The sequence below is a fragment of the Pyrus communis genome, chromosome 6, assembly GCF_963583255.1.
Source record: "Pyrus communis chromosome 6, drPyrComm1.1, whole genome shotgun sequence".
NCBI classification, from domain to species: Eukaryota; Viridiplantae; Streptophyta; class Magnoliopsida; order Rosales; family Rosaceae; genus Pyrus; species Pyrus communis.
This window is the reverse complement of record NC_084808.1, coordinates 16109556-16126928: the sequence shown is the minus strand read 5'-3', so window position 1 is coordinate 16126928 and position 17373 is coordinate 16109556. Positions and strand designations below refer to the sequence as shown.

Here is a 17373-nt window from a genome sequence, read left to right as displayed (position 1 = left end):
TTCCTGCAACAGTTTCAAAACCTACAACTTTTAAGTCTGCCAATAAAGTGCCTGAATGGATTGTTGCAATGGAAGAAGAAATCACAGCATACTTGGTCTTTAGTTCCACTGCCACCTCACAAAAACCTGGTAGGTTGTAAGTGGGTGTATATAGTCAAAACCAATCCTAATGGTTCAGTGGCAAGATACAAAGCTCGCTTAGTTGCTAAAGGGTATAGTCAAGAGGAGGGTATTGATTACAATGAAACATTTGGTCCTGTAGTGAAACCAACAACAATTAGGCTGATTTGCATTGGCAACTCAGTTTAAATGGTCATTACGGCAAATGGATGTGAACAATGCATTTCTTCATGGTGATTTACATGAAGAAGTGTCACAAGGCTTTGAAAGTACATAACATCCCTCTCACTATGTTTGCAAGTTGCATAAGTCTCTCTATGGTTTGAAACAAGCTCCGAGCTTGGAATGAAAAATTTACAAGTTTTTTACCAGGTTTGGGTTTTAAATCTTCCCTTGCAGATCCATCTCTCTTTGTGCAACACACTAGCCTTGGCAATGTTGTATTACTTCTTTATGTGGATGATATCATCCTTACTGGTAATCCATCCAAATTGATTGATAGAGTTGTTAAAGCTTTAACTCAAGAGTTTGAAATGAAAGACTTGGGGCAATTACAATATTTCTTGGGGTTACAGATAACATATCAGAATGATGGTTTTTTTTTGTTTCACAGTCAAAGTACATCAAATATTTGCTTGAAAAGGTTGATCTGCAAGATTCCAAACCTTGTGTAACATCATGTTTACCATATCACATATGTCTAAAACTGAGGGCACTCCTTATCACAGTCCACACCAGTATCGCAACATTGTGGGAACTTTGCAATACTTGACTTTTACTTGGCCTGATATTGCTTTTTCTGTGAATCAGTGTTGTCAGTTCATGCATAATCCCATGGATACTCATGTTGTGGTTGTTAAGAGGATTTTGCGATATCTCCGTGGCACTATGGACTATGGTCTTCGATTTCAATCAGGACAATTACAATTGCAGGCTTATAGTGATGCGGATTCGGCAGGATACCCCAATGATCGAAGATCTACTTCTGGTCACATTGTTTATATTGGCTCCAATCCGATATCTTGGGCATCTAAGAAGCAACACATTGTTTCTCAGTCCTCTACAGAGGCTGAATATCAGGCTTTAGCCATTACAGCTGCTGAGTTAACATGGATAAGGCAGTTGTTATGTGATCTTTGTGTACCTATTCTAGTTGCTCCAGTTATCTATTGTGACAACATTTATGCGATTGCTTTATCATCTAATCCTGTTTTTCATTCAAGAGTGAAACACATTGAAATATATTACCATTTTGTAAGGGAAAGAGTCATTCGAGGTGATCTGCATGTCTTTCATGTGTCATCAAAAGACCAGTTTGCAGATATTTTGACCAAGGGTCTTTCTACACCTTTGTTTCAACATCATTGTTTCAATCTTATGCTTGGCTCCTCCAAGCATATGATTGAGGGGGGATGTAAAGATATAGAGCCACCAGATGGTGACAAGTGTCAACAGATAAATGAATGAGTTTGTTAAGTCTGTTAGTAGTAGTTTACTTAGTGTGCAAGGAAAATCGTTTATATATATACTTGTATTGTGAGCTGTAATCATTCATTCAATACAAGAAGATAATTCAATTGTACTTCTTTCTCTAGATTTCTCTCTCTCTCTCTCTCTCTCTCTCTCTCTCTCTCTCTCTCTCTCTCTCTAGATTACATAGAAACCGCCATTGTTGTTCTTCACAATCTGTAGCTTAACAATAATGACTGTTCAACCTCAGCTCTAGATTACATAGAAACCGCCATTGTTGTTCTTCACAATCTGTAGCTTAACAATAATGACTGTTCAACCTCAGCTAATTGCTATGAAACTGGAGAACCACGAACGGCTCCATATTTATGTATTAAAAGGAAGATTCCATGCATGCATGCAGCGGTAAACAACTAAACAAGAGAGAATACATGCAGTTGTTACCGAAAGTGAGGTTATAATTGAGATTAGTGGATAGGTTGAAGGGGAATTAAATGGAAGAAAATGAAGATCATGGAGTAGATAATGGGTGTAGTTAGCAAACAATGTGAGCCCGTGGGTGGCTGCATGTTGTGTTTCTGTGAGCTGTTCGTGACGCTTCTCACTAATCCATACATACATACATACATATATATATATATATACATACATACATATATATATTTATGTAGCGTTCGATGTTGGTGGTGCTGTTGGTGTTGTTGGATCCATACATACATACATACATACATACATACATATATATATATATATATTTATGTAACGTTCGATGTTGGTGGTGCTGTTGGTGCTGTTGGAGGTAGAACACTTGTGAACGAAGTAGCTAGGAGGAGAGAAAGAAAGGGCATATACCATTTAAGGCATATGCACTATATAAATAAGGAAATGATCATCTCCGTATCCCTTCCTTATAATCCACCAACTTAGGTAATCCGTATCATTGAAATTTAATCCAACGGCTACATACCAGGGCTCACTTTAAAGTTATAATAACTTCAGTCGTTTGATCAAATTTCAATGGTACGGATTACCTGATTTAGTGGATTAGAAGGAAGGGATCCAAAGAGGATCCCCTTCCTATAAATAAAACCCTAAAAGCAATTCATGTGGGGACATTCATGATTGGAACCCTAATCACCGCCCCATATCATGGCTTTAAATATTCAACAGCAATAAGGGATTTGATCGTGTCCCACATTGAACATTTTACAATATGCCAATGGACATGCATGATTGAACTTTGTGTGTATTGTAGACGACTCCTACCCTAATTAAGTTCAATTTGCCACTTTAATTAAACACAATGGCCTTCTGTAGCCTAATTTCGCATGTTTTTTGTGCAAGAAGTTGCATGTGATTTGTGCGTAATTCTTTTGAATGAAATTTTAATGTATGAATTATCAATACATAATTTTTTGTGAATCATGGCATGTAAAAACACATACAGAACTTTTGTAATATAGAAGAACTTAGTTGTAGGTGGCACATCAAAAGTGTTTCAATTCAAACTGCAAATTGATTCATCTTCTCCAGGTGTCAAATCGCAACATAGCCTATAAGTCAGACTACTAACATAATTTAAATTTTATTATATTTAGCAGCAAACTGCGTTCGGCTAATAAAGTAGTGTGTCAACCTCTTTGTGCTCAAGTTCAAATTCTTTTCCTTATGAATTAGACTAGTGATTATTATCGCCTTCTACACACACACGTGAATATGTATATGTATATGTACACACACAGAGAGAAAATTAGCTCCCTTTGATTGAAACTAGAGGAATAGTCAAGAGTTTAAAAAAGCTTGATTGGGAGGATTTGGGACAAGGAGGCTCTTTCCTTTTCTCCTTTTGGAATGCTTAGGTGAGTGCAACGTTTGGAAACCATTTGGACAGGCCAGTGTTCTTTGGGGACAAAGAAACTTTTTAAAATTTAAAGATCAAGAATATCATTGTTAGAGATTTTATTCGACCAAAAATATTGTACGTTATCTTTGGCGCTAAGTTGGTGGGTCTATTGTATTTGGGCACAGTCGTGAAAGAAGGATCGGTTACGTTTAAGAAAAATGAGTTTATGGTTTGGTGGTATGATTTGGTTGCCCTCTCAATATTCTGACAGAGTCAAGAGAAGCGGGCTTACTTAACAAACATGCACGGGACAATAATTTGTGAAAACTGAGCTTATTAATTTGTAAAATATTGGCTCTGCTACAATTATCTAATGAATGTGTCTGTAAATTACAACAAGTTGCAATAGCGAAACAAGCAGTGTGGTTGCGGAAAACTCTTTGGATTAGTCTGTCTGTTGTCACAAAGGGTATCACATACATAACGAGATGGTATCTTTCTCAAAAATAAATAAATAAATAAATAACGAGATTGTATCAGGTGGAACCAACATGTAAGGGATCTACTATGGTCTAGTGGTAGGGTTTAGGTTTAAGGTTCGATTTTCAGCAAAGGCGAATTTGAACAACATTATTGCTAGCTCATTGTGAAGCTAGGCCCATCTCCTCCTCCTTAGTGTAGATAATATATTTGTTCAAACAAAAAAAAAGGCAATATAAGATTCTTCACACCCTCTATCGAATATCGGAACTACAAATGAAACTTCCATATGGGCTAAATGTGGGAGCCGAATAGGGCTTGGGCTTGACCTTACATTTGTTTTGAGTAAAAGGCTGTCGTAAAGGCAACATACTCACAAACGAGATGGGACCTGAAGGTAGTGGACACCTTACAGCTCCTCCCAAGTTTGCAAATAGAAGACGTTGCGGCGAAGCTGGCAGAGAAGGGTGTTGCCGTGGAAGTTACAGATGCGGCATTGTATTACACTCTAGATGAGAGTTATGGTCGTGTGAGTATCGATTTTTCGGCCAAGTTTTAGTTTAGACATGATTGGTAATTCGTTAGTATACGTGTATATGTGAGACAGAATTAGCACTAGTTTGAGTTGATATTCCAATCTGATTCTACAGTTGATATATAAACAATGAGGTCTGTCTGCAGAGTTTTTGCATCTCTCTCTAACGCGTGCCCGCGCACACAGAGAAACAAGCACATTGTTAGAACTGCTGAACAAACACTAGAATTTAGAAGAAAGTATACCCCAATATGTAAAAGCTTACAAGCTATCAACTCCGACGGTTCACTGCAATGACAACTTTGCTAGGGTCAATGCTAATACCTTGACCCCGTTAGATATATCCTGAATGGATGCATATTCTTCAGGCTTATGGCTGTAACCTGCAAAACCAAATCCAAATGGACGCAATAAGTTAATGGCATTCTCTACTCATTCGATCTAGCATTCTCTACATGTCTAGCAACTGATTCATTCTTTTGTTCGACTATGTAAGTGAATGTCATCCAATGTTTCTAATTACGAATATCTTTGTGTTATAGTTGTGCTTTGGCACACGCAAAATGTGTGGCAACTGACATGCTTTTGCAATAAACTAGATTCTCAGTCTGACTCAGATTATTAATTTCAGTACTACTACAGTTATTTAAGATGGTGGTTTCTACAAGAAGAGAAAGGAGACTACCTTTGTAACATGGAATGAATATCATACCCATCGGAGAAACCCTGCAAGGATACGAAAATACATTAGTAGAACCTATTTGTGGTAAAAAGAATAACGGCATGCTGTTCACCATCTGAATTTCCTCAAATTTAGTTGAATTAGCAGCCTAAGTAGCCACTTGGTGGAGTACGAAAAAGCACATACTAAAAGAAATGAAATACGGAGAATGCACTGTCTGAGGATGTATATGAAATACAGCAAATCTCAAATCTTGCTATAGACTTTAGATATACAGGGAATCCTTTCTTATAGGGATAAGTTTTTCTCTCTCTTACCTGGCCATGAACAATGAATCGTGGTAAGCTCGGCTAATCATGAACTTGTGCGTTAAGTTTAGCTCTTTCGACGAAGCTTCCATTGCCTCAATTATTGATTTATCAGAGAGTGCTGGCGGATCCTGATTTATGATTTTGAACTCTGATAGACTGACCCCACGTTTACTTGCTATAGCAATTGCAGATCGATGAATTTTCTCAATTACAATGTTTCTTCGCTCTTCATCAATATCTCTTGTGTCTACAAAATGAAAAGGTATTACATAGTATCAAAAAATAAAACCAAATTTTTCTTCGATATATATTAAAAATCCCAAAGACTGGTATCCATTTGGCTCAATTGATGACCGAGAAAGGATACACGATGGTCTTTTCAAACTTCAGTAAAATTGTATATTGTGCTTGAAATTTAATGACAGAAAGCATACCAATTTCCAGATGCGATTTACTTGGGATGCTGTTAATGGCTCCAGGATGTAGCTCCAGAATACCTTTGTATAAAATGATTATTAATATATACCACAGACATGAAATAAGAACAACAGCCAACACAAGAGACTTAGAACACGTTGAGAAATTTTAAAGAAAGTCAAAGAATTAATCCACAGTCCTGCACGTAGGTGTGAAGGAAACACAACTTACCAACTGTACCGACAGTATCAACAGACCCAGATTCCAATACGTGTTTCTCAACAGCTAGTGCTAATTCTGCAGCTGCTAGTCCAGCATCATTTCTGGTATAAATAATTAATGGAAACAATTATGAGTCATGTTTACTTGAATATAACTCAACAGCCTTTAACACAAAATACTTTTTTTAGCTGCATGAGTCAGTTTTCAAAAGTTATTAGGAAATATCACACTGACTTTGCGGGTGGGATAAGGGGAAGGGAACAGTTGCGCATAATCCTAGAACTCAACAGAAAAGGTGTTGAAACTCCATTTTACAGTTTGCAAACAACTCACCTATTTGGCATTAGGACAGCACCGGCATGGCCTCCATTGCCTTCAAACTCCACTTTTATACTTGCTGGGGCTGCAATGGCAGTTACAATACCAATTGATATACCTGGATCACAAAACATACTGCTTTAACACATACACTATTATGCATAATGTTGGGAACATGTATGTCGGAATGACCTACCTTCCTCCTCCAAAATGGGGCCTTGCTCAATATGCAATTCCACAAAACCAGAGTAGCTTTCTTTTTTTAAGAACACACTCGATAAATCATCTTCATGTTTAGTGTAGCCAGCAGATCCTGCAGCATCTAAGAAGGATACATTTTGACCATCAACTGTTGTCTTCAGAGCATTAGCCAGGGCCTCAATCCCTGCCATTAAGCGGCTGCACAATATGTATTTTGCTTTTAAACATAGGAAAAAGCTAGAGTGGATTTATTTAAACAACACACATCATTGTTGGACTTCACCCGGAACTCAACAAATTAAGAGATAGAAGTGAATTAAATGTTTTATGTAGAAACTTCACCGAAACATCAGTATAGCTTCTAGTGTGTTAAAGTCTAACCAAGTAGTGATCCTAACCTTCCTAGACAGCTGATTCCAAAACGCGTAGGCTCTTCTGAGGTGAACAAGATAACTTCCAGTGATCTTTTGGGTTTGAAGCCAGACCTGCCAGAGATTCAGTAGCATAACCAGAAGAGTTGTAAATAAATTTCACCTCAGGTAAAAAAGCAAACTTCCGATTAGGATCTTTCCATTATTAATATTTCCCAAAAGGTTATTTTTTACTTGATATAAATTCTCATTTCCTCAGTATTTTAAGTAAGATCGGTGTCTCATCCTTGTCTCCTAGAGCGAAATCAAGCATGCTAAGGCTACAAATTGCCCAACTCAATTAAACGGTTCATACCAAGACTCATCAAAGTTGCATACCTTTTCAGTACATTGATGGCTTCTATAGCACCTAGAACACCCACAACACCATCATACTTTCCGGAGTATGGAATGGCATCAATGTGAGAACCTGTCGCAACTGCAGAAAGATCTGGATTATAGCCTTCCCTACATATAGTAACGCAAGACAAAACCATGGTCAGAGAAACTTAATAAAAGTACGATATAAAGAAAAGTGCATCCCAACTAAATAAGGGGCAATAAATATATGCCACAGGGATGAGAGAGAATATAGAAAGCTCCTATCTACTGGAACCAAAGCAGTCCCAAATCAGGGTTTTCCAAAGTTCAATTGATTCAATTGAAACAATCAAGTTTATAACCTCACAATATTCAAATAACAAAATAGAATACGAATAAGAGTTTGAAGATTAGGACATAGTACACTCACCACCGACCAAATATGTTACCAACAGCATCCTCTCTAACAGATAGACCAGAAAGTCCCATCAAGTTTTTGATGAACCTGCAGTAAATTGTAAATATTACCCAAAAGAAACAATATCAAAGACATAGCAAAGCTCGAATATCATCTCAACACAAATCTCAACACTTGTTTGGGTTGCCATTGTTCTCATTCTGCTAGTCACCATTCTGATAAATATTCGGAAATTGACTTTATCGAAATCCAATTAAGACTTTCTACATTTACTCCATTCCAACAATTAAGCCATCACGTCAATGAGATCAAAAATGGAAGTAGAACATTACTTGTCAATCTATAGATACAACAGCTGTGGTACAGATTACCTAATGTTGAAATTCTACAATCAAGCGAAGTTCAAGCCACCCCACGAAATCCAAACAGACTCACTGAAATTAAACCTTAGTTGAATGGACAATTTGACACTGAAAAGGTAACATGCATACCTACGCGCCAATACATCCTTCTCAGTATACAAGACCCTGGTAACTGATGGGGCAGGTGTATCCGAATAAGTCGAAAGTTCATCAATCTACCAATCCAAAAATCCACAAAATTTGCTCAGATATGAACAAATGAACAAACCAAAATCTCACAGTCATATGAGACAATTAAACAAAACCCAATAAGCCAAACTGATAAAGCAGATAAACCCCAATTAGCAACTATCAAATTGATTAAATGAAGTACCTGTTTCTGCAAACTTTGAGTGTCAACTGAGAGTAAAGAAACAGTGTGAGACTGAGAGGTAGAGTGTGATTCGTGAAATGGGTAGCCAGAGAAATCCTCCATTGTTTTGATTGTTGGGTCTTCATTTTCGTGAGCTGAGATTGCAGTGAAGGAGCAGAGGAGGAGGAGGAGCAGAAGAATTGCAGAGCGAGGGATATTCAGAGACATGATTTTTCTGGGTTTTTTTACTTTTCTTCAGAATTATAAATTCAGATGGGGTTTTATCGGATGCGTATATAATCATACCATTCCATATAAAACAATGTTATCCACCATGACCATGGGTGCTTATCTGACACTGGTTTTGTTTATCGTTTTGTGTTACTCTTTTGGTTTTGTTTATCGTTTTGTGTGTGTGACGTGTGGTGGTGTTTAGGGAAAGGATAAAGTAAATTGTAGAAATGGTTTTTCAGTTTTAACTTAATTTGGGCAATGGTTTCTCAATTAAAAATTCATTAGCATTGGTTACTCAACTTATCAAAACATGCAGTTATAGTCTCTCAACTAAAAATTCATTACCAACAGTCCCTCAACTTTAACCCAATTGGAGAAATAATCCCTCAATTTCAACCCAATTGGAGAAATTGTACCTAAATTTTAACCCAATTGTAGCAATGGTCATTCCAACGTAACTCATTTTGACAAAATTTTGACGAAGTTGATGAAAAAGATCATATCTACACGTTTTGATGAGTTGAGGGACCAATGGTAATGGATTTTTAGTTGAATAATCATTGCTCTAATTTGATTAAAGTTGAGGGACAATTGCTACAATTTACTCGAAAAGAGATTAGTCGCGTTCCAGGAGGATCCTCGCGTGGATCCTCTTTGTAAGAATGCTGAAATCTTCTAATGACATTCGTTCATTGTACGATTAGAAATTATTGTAAATTTTCATAAAGGCTTCCAAGGTATCTGTAGAGAAAAGGAGCCTCTTGCTCCTTCCTAACATAGGAAATTAATACAGTGATCAAAAGAAGCGGGAAGAGTCGAACCCCCCAAACCCCTAGAATCAAAGTCCTTCTCTCCATCTCTCTTCAATTTCAGAGACTCAGCGTGCAGAGGAAGCTCCACAGCCCACAACAATGGAGGCCCCGACCCCCAAACACACGTGCCTAAAGCTCGAGCTCCAAGATTCCCAGCAACCCATCTTCGTCAAGGGCACGTGGTTCCCCTCCCGCTTCGAACTCTCCATCACCGACGGCCTCAACGCCTGGATCTGCTCCGCCTCCGAAGACCAGGTCAGGGACCGCGCCGCTCAGTGGGACCAGCCGGTCTCCGAGTACTTGGCGCTGGCCGAGCGCTACTTAGGGTTTCAGCACCCTGACTCCGTATACGGGTTCGCCGGCGCCGGCGACGGCTATAAAAGAGTAATTAAAAATTGGAGCTTTTTATTAACTTAATTTCTTGGGGAAATCATGTTAGTTGTAATTAAAGTTGAGTAATCATTCGATTGAGATTGATTGTTTGTGCAGCTTTCATGGACGTTTGAGAAGGAAGGGACGAAGCTCGAATGGCGGTGGAAATGTCAGCCGTCGCCAAACAGTAAGCAAACCACGGCGGCGGTGTTGGATTTTCTCATGGATGCAAATGTTGGGCTAAGTGTAAATTTCCCTCCTTTTTATAAACTTAATTATTTTTTGATACGAAGAAGCAGTGTGTTAGATATTAATAGGAATGATAAGAACTAAAACTAGGTTGGAATCCACGCAATTTTGAAACCCTGTTGGAATTTTTGGAAATTTAATCGAAAGATGAGTTGTGATTTGGATTTTCAAAGTATTTAGTGTTTCTGAAGGAACCTAGATGGGTAATTTCAACCACTATGCACCGGATTTGAATTGTATATATATGTACAGACTGCAGACTGAAGATTTTCTCTCAACTTTGTTGCACAAAAGATTGTGATTTTTTTGTAAACTTGATCTTGCGTTGGGTTTATCGGAGAAGCCAATGTTGCGCTAGAGTTTTTTAGACTTCCAGTCTGCTGCTCTACATTGTCTAGGAAAGAGCTGATTGCATCTGACGTAACTTGCATTAAAATTGGAATGGTATCTGGCTGATTACTCATATCAATAATGAAAAGTGGTGTATAGTACGTCGGTTTCCTTGTTTTTACAACTATTAATAAGTCACTGCTTGAAGTTTCTTCTTTTTGTACATATCATGCATATTTGAGTCGGTATATTCTGCTGGAGGTGGTTATGAGAGTGAGTTTAACTTGTTTGCTTGTTTCATTCATGCTAGTGTATGTATGTGTGTGTATAGGAAGAAGTTGTGAGAAAAACTCAATCGTTTGAGAGGTTGAAAGTGGAAGCTGAGAAGTGTCTAGCACAGAGTGAGAAGATTACCAGTGAGAAGATAGAATTTGAGTCCGCTATTTATGCAAAGGTGCACCATACCATACCTCTATTAGCTATTCATCGATTTTCTGTGTTCTCAAAATGTTTCTGTATTCTGTAAATGGAGCTTCAAACTTCTCCTGCCATATAATACAGTTGGCATTCTTTGCACTTTAGAGTGCGGTATGTTCAGTAGATAATATACCCGGGGTAAGTTAGTTCTTCATATGAAAAATTCCCTACAATGGTTAGAGTCTAGTATTTGATGTCTTTGCTTTTCAAAGATTCTTTTGTTTTCAACTAAATTAGCATGATCTGGCCAAAGGTGTATCAGAATCGTATTTTGATCATGCGGTCACTTTCAATGCTTCAACTATTTGGATGTGATTGATTTGTTCCCATCTCACTCATTTAATTGAGACTTATGCAGTTTTTTTTCCTGAATCTCTTGACTGACATGTCTTTAACATCTTCTAGTTTCTTGGCGTCTTGAATTCAAAGAAAGCTAAACTAAGAGAGCTCCGAGATAAGCTTTCAAACAAAGAGGTTGCTGGGAAACTGCCAGAAGAAGAGGAAGTAAGTTCAGAACAAACTGAACCTTATGTCAGTGGCGATGACAAAAGCGAGGAAGAATGTTTGAAAGATTATCCAGCTACCTCCAAGGATGTTCCAACGATTAGGTCTCGAGGTAGAGGTCGAAAGAGGGGAACGCACAAGTAGCGTCTCACTCGTCAATTCTAAATTTCAGCATGCTTATGTCAAATATTCTGCGCCCAGGATCTTCCTATAAGTTTGTAACTTCCTATTTAATTTGTATGGTATTGCAGAGTTCCTTTTTAATGGTACTGAGATCTTCAGAGGAATACACACTTTTGTACTTCTATCAAGATCTTGTTTCACAGCTGTTCTAAGCTTCGTAAACGGAAACACGGCCTAACCACGAACTGGTTCCGCGGGTCTACTTCGGGTTTTCAGGCCAGTTTTATTTGTTATGCTTCAGTTTTACTTGTACTCCGAAACTGAATGCCAGGTTCAAGTTTTGGATTCTTGACGGACTCAAACAATTCCGTCGCCTCCTCTATGTGTCCATTCTTGCAGAGTCCATCCAACATAACGGTATGTGTAGACAAAACCAGGGATTGACGGCAAGTTTGCATCTCTTCAAAAGGTTTCTGTGCAGTTGTAACTTTGCCAGAACGGTATAAAGCTCCTATAAGTGTGTTGTAAGATACCGGATTAGGTTCCAATCCGTTGCAACGCAGTTTCTTAAAGAAGTGCACACCCTCATCAGTCTTCTAACTCTTGCGGTAGCCGTGTATTAGTATGTTTGTGGCTAACAACCTTAAGCTCAAAAGCCTTTATACCGCCATAATGATGTTCCGTTCCCACCATATAATGCTATGTAGAGAAAAACTTGCACGTGACGTTGTATGATTGGTACAATCATCACTCTAAACTTAAGGAAAGGAGATTCAAACTGGGTTGCAACGTTGGACAAACACATTTTGCCTAATTTGTGAGGTGATATCTACCGTACTGGTATACCGTCACTGTGATGTCTTATGTCAATCATATAATGTTATGTGGAGAAAAACTTATAAGTGACATTGTATGATTGACACATTTCATCACAATGACGGTTAAAAGTTTTCCTAATCCACATCTACAAGGGAGATCTTTTGTTAAGCTTTTGTCTAGTCTTTTTTTTCCTTAGCATATTTTTGTTATGCAACTGTCTAGCTTTAACCGTTACTTTCTACTTTCCTATATATTCGTGTAGCACATTATTTGTGTGATTTCACTGCAGATTTTATCTACATTTATTTGATCAATTCTTTGGAATTGGGGATTTGTGAAATCAGAAGAAAACAATGTCTACAGTGAGGGAAGGAAAGAAGAAACCAAAGGCAGCCATGGAGCCTAGAGTTATTTCGTGGGAGGAGAGAAAAAGCCTCGCAGACAAGGATGAAGAGCTTTTGGAGAAACAAATACAAGATCTCAACACATGGGTACTTATATTTCATTCATTTTTTATGGCCTCATTTTTCTTGTATGTGCGTACTATAGATGTTTGACGGGAAATCATAACCACGCACTATTTATTCGCCTTATACATTTCTGTTTAATTATTTTTATTGTTTTTGTTTGATTTATTCAATATGAACGCCTAGAAAGTGTGTAGAAGAAAAAATTGTGTGCAAGTAATCATTTTTCATGTTTGATTCTCACTTGAGGGATGTGATAAAGCATTTTGGACTATTGATCATGTTGATGCTCGCATGATGAAATCAATGCGGTTAATGGTATTTGAAAGGCGTTATAAAAAAAAACCGTATACCATAACGGGGTAATGTTATTTTCTGTTTCAGAATGTCATTGCACACTCATTTTGTGTGTTTTAAAGCAAAAAAACATTGAGTGTAGAATGACAAATTGAGAGCGTGAATATCTGATGTATTGAAGTTTATGGGATAAACGATGTTGAAACACATAACACATGTATGACGATGATGAGTAATATTTTCATCTCGTTCTCGCAGATGAACATGATAGATTCGATGGAGGAGAAAGAATTAAAAGAGTATTTGAGAAAGAGGTCAGATGAATTGAAGACAATGAAGATCATCCAAAAGACCAATTCTAAACAAAACCAAAGGGGTGAAAAGCCCAAATGCTCAACATCTGATGGGATTATGGCTTCGGTTTGGAAGTTCCACAAGGAAGAAGAGGAAGAAGAATTTTAGGCCATTAAATGCTTATGGAATATTATTTGTTTGAATTGTAATTAGACGATTGGTGATAAAAATAATTCATGTATTGAAAAATAATTCATGTGTTGGGCTGGCCTTAAGCTAGGCCTCGGGCCAGTTTCAAACAAGGGCTAGGTCTCGGCCCGATTTCAAACAAAGGCTGGGTTTTCTTTTTCTTCCTTGGGGCCTGGAGGTATTTAATCAGGCAGTGGGTCTCCTCTTCTTTGGGCCTAAGCAGGTTTTTGACAAATTGAAAGACTTTGGGCCTCAAAACTCAAAGGAAAAGTCTTGGGCTACAACTTGAATGAAGGTGTGTGATATAAAAACAAGGCTTCGCTATATATTTGTGTTAACCCTTCATTATTAATGAGAGTCCCTCTACTCCATGGACGTAGCCAAACTTAGGGCGAACCACGTACATCTTGTGTTTGCTTCCCTATCTTTACCTCTTTATACATCATCATCACTAGGTGATCGAAGCAACCGAGCGAAGGTCATAAACTTGACCCTTTACGTTGGTCCAAGATCCATCCGATTTTGTGCATCAACGGAGTGCGTTTGTTGTATTGGACTACTTCGGTCTGGAGTAGCTTCAAGGACTAAGCTAGACTAGCTTATAATAGACTAAGTTAGATTAACTTAATAAAGCATTTGGTACAATATCGAACTAAAAAGCAGGATAATGAAAATTAGTGAAATTGCAAATTAACGATAGAATTACATCAAACTCAATGGAAAAATACCCACAATTTTGAGTTTTCTAAAAGCATATTTCAAACAGATTTACACCCCAATTTAGAGGGGTAAAATTGGATTTTAACACTTTCTAGTTTAATTTTGGTTGAGAGCTGTTATTCTTACCCCAAAGTCTTATCTTCCCACCCACCTTTTAATGAATTTTTTAATTATAAATTTGTCTATTTGTAAAATGACTAATATGGACCTTAGTTACCCCATTTTGCATTACTTTTTTTTTTTATAAAAAAATAAAAAAGAAAGGTTTGAGCATGATAACTCTCACGCTATGTTTAGACGATTTGTCTCCCTCAAATTCTAACTCATCCTTCCCATCTCGTTCCATTCAGAGAAAGCAAAATCATATAGAGAAAGCAAAAAGAATGAACTTAGAAGATGATGTTTCTATGGAAGAAATAGATGATTATGTTTCCGTTAAAAAGGTAAAAAAATAATTTTATGTGTGGGTCATCTTGATTTGTCGACATCGTACAATTGAAGCATAGCTCTGTGGCTTTTTATTTGAATTTGCATTAGGTTAGGGTGCAATTTGTTTCACGTTTTCCTATGGGAATTCCTAGAATTCGTTTTCATTAGGTTAGGGTAATAATTCAGGTAAGACATGTTTGTCGCAACTGAGACTGATAATCGTCCAATTTGATGTGTTGTCTCCGAAACCTACACACAAATCCCTTTCTTAATTAGCACTATTTTCAAGTTGGTGTAGTGCCCATTTATTTACATATGGTGGAATTCGGTTGCAGCATGTAGATGAATTTGGTAATAATTCAACATCTACCCATATGATGGACTGTACTAGTGAATTTACTACAAATAAGGTAATATTTGCTTGACTACACAATTGATTTACTTATACTCTTGTATGTTTATTCATATTGTGCAATTTTGGTATGTAGTTATTCAAGAGTAGAGAAGAATTAATACAATGGGCTTGAGAAGTTGGGAAGGTCAATAGTTTTGTTATTGTGATGTTAGGAAAAAATGTGGATGCTCGTTTCAATTAAAGGGTAAAAAGCTATCAATTGATGATGATTGGATATTGGGGGTAGTTATTGGAGTGCATAATCACACAACATTAGACCATTTTGAGGGTCATTCATTTGCTGGTAAATTATTGTTGGAAGAGACTTCGTTATTGACTGATCTATCTAAAATTTGGTGCAACCAAATGAGATTTTGACTACACTGAAACGAAGAAACAAATGAAATGTATCTACATTGAGGACAATTTATAATGCAAGTCAATGTTTGAGGCTTTTGGAGGGTGGCAGGTTTCAAATGCAACAATTGATAAGTAAGTTATCTGAGCGTTGGTACACTAAGTGGCATAGGAGTTGCCCAAAGACTAATACTATTTTGGACTTGTTTTGGACACACCCGACTTTTTTGAAATTGTTACATGCATTTCCACATATTTTTATTATGGATTGTACGTACAATACCAATAGGTATCGTATGCTATTGTTAGAAATTGTTGGAGTTACATCAACTTACATGACATTTTTTGTTGGTTTTGTTTATCTTTCCATGGAACAAGAAGATAATTACGTTTGGGCCTTGAGTATATGGTGAGGACTCATGGATGGTATTGTTATGCCTGATTTTATTGTGACAGATAGAGAAATGACTTTGTTGAGGGCCATTGAACTTATATTTGGTACAAGTAAGCATTTATTATGTAGATGGCACATCAATAAGAATGTGCTAGCCAAGTTCAAAAAATTATATAAGTCCAAGGAAGATTGCGATAGATTTTTGGAGAAATGGAATACAATGGTTGCATATTCTACTAAAGTCGATTTCAAAAGGCAGACAAGATAACTATGTAACAAGTTTAGAATGTATCAAGAGATGCTTCAATATGTGATAGATAATTGGTTGAATCCATATAAAGAAAGGTTTGTTGCAACATGGATCAATAAATTTATGCACTTTGGGAATACAACCTCAAATAAGTAAGTATTTATCACTTGTTACTTTATTTTCATTTTCATTTTCTAGTGAGATTGCTAAACCTTTGTTACTTTAATAGGGCTAAGTCTTCACATGCCAAATTAAAAAGAGATCTTGGAAGTAGCCAATGAACATTTGAGACATCATAGGAAAGTATACATGCTCTGTTTGGGTTGCAGCACACTGAAATCAAGGCTTGTTTTGAGAAAAGTTTGATAATGGTGCATCATGATTTTAGACATTCAGATTTCATGGAATTTCGTGGCTGTCTCAATTAGTGCATTATACATGGTCTTCAAGGAGTACTGTTGTCCAAAATGAACGGTATTGACTCCGAGGCATATGGTTGTGTTTTACGAGACACTCATGGATTACCATGTGCTCATGAGATTGTTAGATACATGAGATGGTCGACCTATTCCACTTGAGAGCATTGATCCCTATTGGAGGAAACTTGACATGAAGTGTACACCTATAAGAAGTGCAACAAAGTATGGTTATGATGTAAATATGGAGTTGTTTCATAGGCGTTGGATAGAATCTGATGCAACTACAAGAATGGTCCTTAGGAGGAAACTTATAGAGTTAGTACCACAAACTTCTTCACATGTTGAACCATCTGTTACAACCAAGACTAGAGGTAGGTTAAGTAAAAAGATAGATAAATCTACTCGTCGTGATCCATCATTGTTTGAGATTGTGGAATCAGAGCAAGGAAGTTATTCACTTAGTGGTCTTTTGTCCTGAAATGAGTTTAAAACAAAAGAGGCGACCAAAGGAGAAGGTGCATTGCGCTCGTTCAATTAAGTCAATTGAGTTTGTTGATGCACAAAATCAGCAAGAACTTTGGTACAATAGAAAGTGTCAAGTTCATGACCTTCACCAGATTGCTCCGATCACGAGTGTGGATAAGTATGTAAATGGACAGAGATAGGGAAGCAAACACAAGATGTACGTGGTTCACCCATAATGGCTACGTCCATGGAGTAGAGGAGTTCTTATTAATTTTGAAGGGTTTATACAAATACATAGGTTCAAGCTCTCGTTTAG

The 17373-nt window shown here is 37.3% G+C and overlaps 2 protein-coding genes across 2 annotated transcripts; one reads left to right on the top strand and one right to left on the bottom strand.

Moving 5' to 3' along the window:
• Nucleotides 1-4510: 4510 nt before the first annotated feature.
• Nucleotides 4511-8831, bottom strand: LOC137736761 (ureidoglycolate hydrolase-like). Its single transcript, XM_068476019.1, has 12 exons — nt 8484-8831; nt 8240-8325; nt 7761-7835; nt 7349-7477; nt 6998-7084; nt 6595-6797; nt 6414-6516; nt 6090-6181; nt 5876-5938; nt 5448-5688; nt 5134-5174; nt 4511-4831 (listed from the first exon to the last, which is right to left on the bottom strand). The coding sequence occupies exons 1-12, from the start codon at nt 8688-8690 to the stop codon at nt 4734-4736; spliced, it is 1425 nt and encodes a 474-aa protein (XP_068332120.1). The 5' UTR covers nt 8691-8831; the 3' UTR covers nt 4511-4733.
• A 642-nt stretch (nt 8832-9473) lies between these two features.
• Nucleotides 9474-11765, top strand: LOC137737810 (DNA repair protein XRCC4-like). Its single transcript, XM_068477372.1, has 4 exons — nt 9474-9892; nt 9998-10126; nt 10791-10913; nt 11342-11765. The coding sequence occupies exons 1-4, from the start codon at nt 9608-9610 to the stop codon at nt 11582-11584; spliced, it is 780 nt and encodes a 259-aa protein (XP_068333473.1). The 5' UTR covers nt 9474-9607; the 3' UTR covers nt 11585-11765.
• The last annotated feature ends 5608 nt before the right edge of the window (nt 11766-17373 follow it).

Coding starts and splice junctions, on each gene's coding strand:
- LOC137736761 (XM_068476019.1), bottom strand. CDS start 8,690: ATGTCTCTGAATATCCCTCGCTCTGCAATTCTTCTGCTCCTCCTCCTC. Junction 6,798..6,997: donor GGAATCAGCTGTCTAGGAAG/GTTAGGATCACT, acceptor CATATTGTGCAG/CCGCTTAATGGCAGGGATTG. Junction 5,175..5,447: donor GATTCATTGTTCATGGCCAG/GTAAGAGAGAGA, acceptor GTATCCTTGCAG/GGTTTCTCCGATGGGTATGA.
- LOC137737810 (XM_068477372.1), top strand. CDS start 9,608: ATGGAGGCCCCGACCCCCAAACACACGTGCCTAAAGCTCGAGCTCCAA. Junction 9,893..9,997: donor CCGGCGACGGCTATAAAAGA/GTAATTAAAAAT, acceptor TTGTTTGTGCAG/CTTTCATGGACGTTTGAGAA. Junction 10,914..11,341: donor AGTCCGCTATTTATGCAAAG/GTGCACCATACC, acceptor AACATCTTCTAG/TTTCTTGGCGTCTTGAATTC.